This window comes from Triticum dicoccoides, chromosome 1A (assembly GCF_002162155.2).
Source record: "Triticum dicoccoides isolate Atlit2015 ecotype Zavitan chromosome 1A, WEW_v2.0, whole genome shotgun sequence".
Classification (NCBI taxonomy): Eukaryota; Viridiplantae; Streptophyta; class Magnoliopsida; order Poales; family Poaceae; genus Triticum; species Triticum dicoccoides.
In genome coordinates, this window is record NC_041380.1 from 168,020,331 (window position 1) to 168,024,666 (window position 4,336).

General features: G+C 41.1%; 1 protein-coding gene across 1 annotated transcript in view; it reads right to left on the minus strand.

Moving 5' to 3' along the window:
* Positions 1–502: 502 nt before the first annotated feature.
* LOC119368800 overlaps positions 503–4,336 on the minus strand; it is a 5,203-nt gene continuing 1,369 nt past the window's right edge. The window contains exons 2-6 of the mRNA XM_037633958.1: positions 4,172–4,336; positions 3,720–3,845; positions 3,256–3,435; positions 2,761–2,925; positions 503–1,172 (exon numbers count right to left, since the gene is read on the minus strand). The exon at positions 4,172–4,336 is cut by the window's right edge and continues 1 nt beyond it. Coding sequence (XP_037489855.1) covers positions 819–1,172; positions 2,761–2,925; positions 3,256–3,435; positions 3,720–3,845; positions 4,172–4,336 — 990 coding nt within the window. The 3' untranslated portion in view covers positions 503–818. The remainder of the gene's footprint in view (positions 1,173–2,760; positions 2,926–3,255; positions 3,436–3,719; positions 3,846–4,171) is intronic.

Sequence of the window (4,336 nt, forward strand, 5' to 3'; positions counted from 1 at the left end):
TGGCTCCTAGATCTCACGTCAGATTGCTATTGCCGTTCAAGAAAATTCGTTCCTAATGGACCTAAACATCAGGTGGAGATGTTTGGAACTCCCAAAAGATTTACGCAAGCCAAACTAATGAAGGCTCCTGTAAGGCATCTGCAACCGAACCCCTGATCCACGACACTCATTCATGTATGCGAAGAACTGATCTGCATTACGTGAAGAAAGCGCATGCACAAGACTCAATCACGAAACCAAAAGAACGGGGCATACTCAACGAGCTGGAAAAGGTTGTGCACCGGTTGGATGCCAAAAATAGTTCTTCCACGAATGTAATGTTGAAATCTGAATCCATCATACTGTATGATTCTAGTCGTCCTTCAGAGTAGTGGTACCTGCTTGATACTACTTCACCTGGTCGAGCGTCATGTGCCAACAGGGTTTTCAGGCACTCGGAGATTCCATTGCTTGCTTGATGAACATTACATAACTTCATTATTAACAAATGAAGGCTTGCATATAACATGTAAAACGTCTCAGGCAGACACGCAATGCACCTTGAATTTGGCCTCAGCATCAAATCCTCAACTGAAGAGACAAATGCAACCCGGCAATGCGTAGTTTCGCAAGCATGGTGATGTGAAAGAAAAATCTCACAAGTTACAACACGGATCATACACACATCGCAGATCCTGCGTGTATTCACCACAGCCCAGAGGCCACAACATCCCACAGGCACAATGGCGCCGCAACCTCCGTTACAGTATATGTGTTACTCGTATCAACCACCAACCATCTTTACCTGTTGAACGGTGGCTGGTGGTGCCAGGCACCCTCTATTTGCTTTGAGATGAAGCCCGAGAAAGCGTCTTCGGAGAAACTGGCACGATCAGACAAGGTTCCGGAAGGGCAGATGTGGAGGCCGGAGATGAGTTAATATGTTTAAGTGTCACTGGAGTAGATGCGCGACCTAGGCCCGACCCATTGCGAGCAGACGCTGGAGGCAGTACTTGAGTAGGGTACACCTCAGTGACCTCTTCGATGCCTTCATCCACATATATGACATCTTGCATAGTAAGTTGGTGATACTCTACAATTTCACGTAGGAATCTATTTTCTCGAGCATACACCGAGTTTTCATGTGCAAGCCGCGCCTTCTCGGCTAATAGTGTCTCTAATTGTAGGCGGATCTGCAAAGAAGCAGAAGATATAAATGGTTAACCAGTGTCAACATGTTAAGCCTGACCAATTTTGGTTCTATTTCACAAAATATATCAATTTTGATGTAGCTCAAGATTTACAAGAGAAAAATATAAGCGTCTGGTTAGAGTTACACAAACTTATGATTCCGGCACTTTCATGTTGTTCTTTGATCATTTGTCAAACCCTAAACCCTGAGAACTAGCCACACAATTGCAGCTCCTGCCTTCCAGAAAAAAAGAAAATTGTACTACACATTCAGTTGAGCATAGAATTAATCAGAACTCTGAGGACCATTCCTTAGTCTTGGCATAATTTCCCAATCAGCACACAATATTTATTAGCAGAAGAACAAAACCAAATAAAAATATTTAGCAAAGAGCAAGTTCCAAACCCTGAGACCCAGCCATAGAATTGCAGCAGCTGCATCATAGAAACAATTCCAAGATGACATTGAATTGACCATGAAACTAATGATAACAAGGGAACACTTAAGGATTATACACCTAGTATTGGCATGATCTCCAAATGATTATCAGCAGGGGATTTTACTGTGTAGGTTTCATAAAGCACAAGTCCACCCTTCGCTATTATCATAAAATACACCCATGGAGTGCTTTTTCTGTTTGAATGTGTTCAGCGCGGAAGAAGAAAATGAAGCGTACAGATATCATAACATGACGCGGGCACAGACAGCCTGCAGTCTCAAGCAACCCCTAGACTAGGGGGTATGAGATGGCCGAGGGGCAGCAGGCGGTTGGCAGACAGCTGTTACCAGCGCACCAGGGCAATGAAATAAACAGGACACAGATGGGACTGGCCCATCAGGTCCAAACCCTCTAGTGGACGGCTGCAGAGCAATGAATGGACGAGGTAATCAACTAATGTTTAGGGCAGTTGATTTGTGTCTATGACATGGACTGATCATTGACATAGCGTACTAGTATTCCAATTTATAGATTTGGACATGAACAAACAATCATTGCCATCACGCAACTGCAATCTGAGTGACTTGTGTAGGCTATTTTGCAACAAATTCAAATATTTCATCTGACGCGTCCCTGTAGTGATAAGAGCGCATTCTCTAACAGCTTTGAAGCCGAGGCAGCCATCCTCTTGCCCATCCTAAACAAAAGAAAGAAAAGCCCTACCCGCGCAAGGACAGTTCTCCCAACTGTTAGCACAAGTTCTCTTACCGATGAGCACAATTCAAAATTCCCAACTCATGAGTTAACGAAATTGTTCTTCATTTTCCACATTAACAAGGTAATTTATTATTTCTTAGGTTACATAGATGACAGCAGACCATATTAATTTGTTATGTTGATGTCAATTCGGTAGTGATTCATCATCTGGAGCCCACCCTCCGTAAAAAATCGCAACTGACTACCAGTGTCTAGCAATAAAAAATGTGGGATAAATTTTTTTAGTACGATATAAACAATAAACTTCTAATAAAACTTAGATGATAGAAGTATCTAATTACTTTTGACATAAATCAGTAATCAAAATCAAAAGGATGATGGACTACGGTCATAAACATAGTTAGTTTTGTCCATTTATATTAAAAGTACTAACCAGATCATCATCTTCTGGGTTATCACCATTGTCTTGATTTTCTCGCAACATTTTATTCTCGTCCTCAAGCTGAGCACAGCGCTCCTTCGCAAAAGCTAAATCTGCCTTCACAGTCTTCAGTTCACGTAATAGCAGCTTTGCTTTTGCTGACATGGCATTTGCAACCTGTAAGAGCAAAAGATGGAGCAATTAATAATTCACTCCTGCACGCAAAGTTGGCCAAATCAGATTCAAGTTAACTTAACTGATGCTACTGTACTCAGGTATAGGAAAATAGCGAATAAAAAAAAGAATGCATTTCATGGAATATTTATTACAAAGAATATAATCAGGCATATATCGCTATCCGATAAACAAAGATGTTTATGAAAGCAATCAATCAAAATACATTTAACATTCAGTTACGGTACACTACACAATTGCAGAACTTCCAAATTTTTTTGTAAAATGGAGCATTGAAACAATATATCTATTGACACTTATTTGCCACCTTACGTCGCGAGATGCCTTCAACTGAGTTTCGTAATCGAGTGGATTTTGAGGAAAATTTCTGTGAGCAAATTTGTGAGAAGTTTCTCCTTGTGGATTTGATCCAGCTCCTTTCCGCCTTATATTCAGTTTACGCGTCTCCTGAATAATGTCAGCTGTTTTAGTCTCTACAATAATCCGACCTTCCTGGAAGAAATAACATATATAGCTGAGTCAACAAAGGGGAAAATATAAGGATGAAAATATGGTAAAATAATCTAATTAAGCTCTTGTAAAATAATAAATCTGACACTGGTTGCTCTTGTCAGACATATACTGACAGGTTAAAATGGTTCACAGTTTCTAGGTTTCTATACAAAAGCAAAGAGAATTGCCTTTCCACGTTAACTGTGAAAGGTAGCATTGACAGACATAATTTCAGATTAACTTCTGGAAACAAAAAATTAAGAGAATTTTGAACATAAACTTACTTCGAGGGCACTCTTTATTGTGCCTCCAATATAGTTAAGGGAGGAAGCTAATGCCTCGGACCTCTTCTGAGATGGAGGTGTCTCGGATTTCCATGTCTCTGGCGCTGGCTGTTGCAAGTGTTGTCTCTGTTACATCAGTAAAGATTGTCGATGAGCCACATGAACAGTTCAAAGTGAACTACGCAGAATGATGATCACAGTTAATTGCACAAGGTTAAAAGGGAGGATTATACCATACAGACCAACAAGCACTAAGTACTAAACATGATGTAAGAACAAAGTACAGATAAGAAAGCTGGCCGTTGCAAGGATTCATCGCAGAAGTCAAAGTTCAGACTGTACTAGTACTACTTATTGAAGGGGTGATCGGTACACATTAAATGGAATAAATTCGCACATTAGAGTTCAGTCAAGTAGCATTACGAAGTACTGTACAAGATAGCAGGTCTCACATGGATAGCTGGTGATGTACCATCTCTTGGCGGCTGCTGTCTCGTCGGGGAATCATATTGCCCCGGCGACCCATCCTCGTCAATAAGTGACTTTGCTTTCCGAGCAAGCGTCCCCCAAAATCCGTACTTGGCCTCGTTCAAGCTCTTCATGGACGTGTACCCATA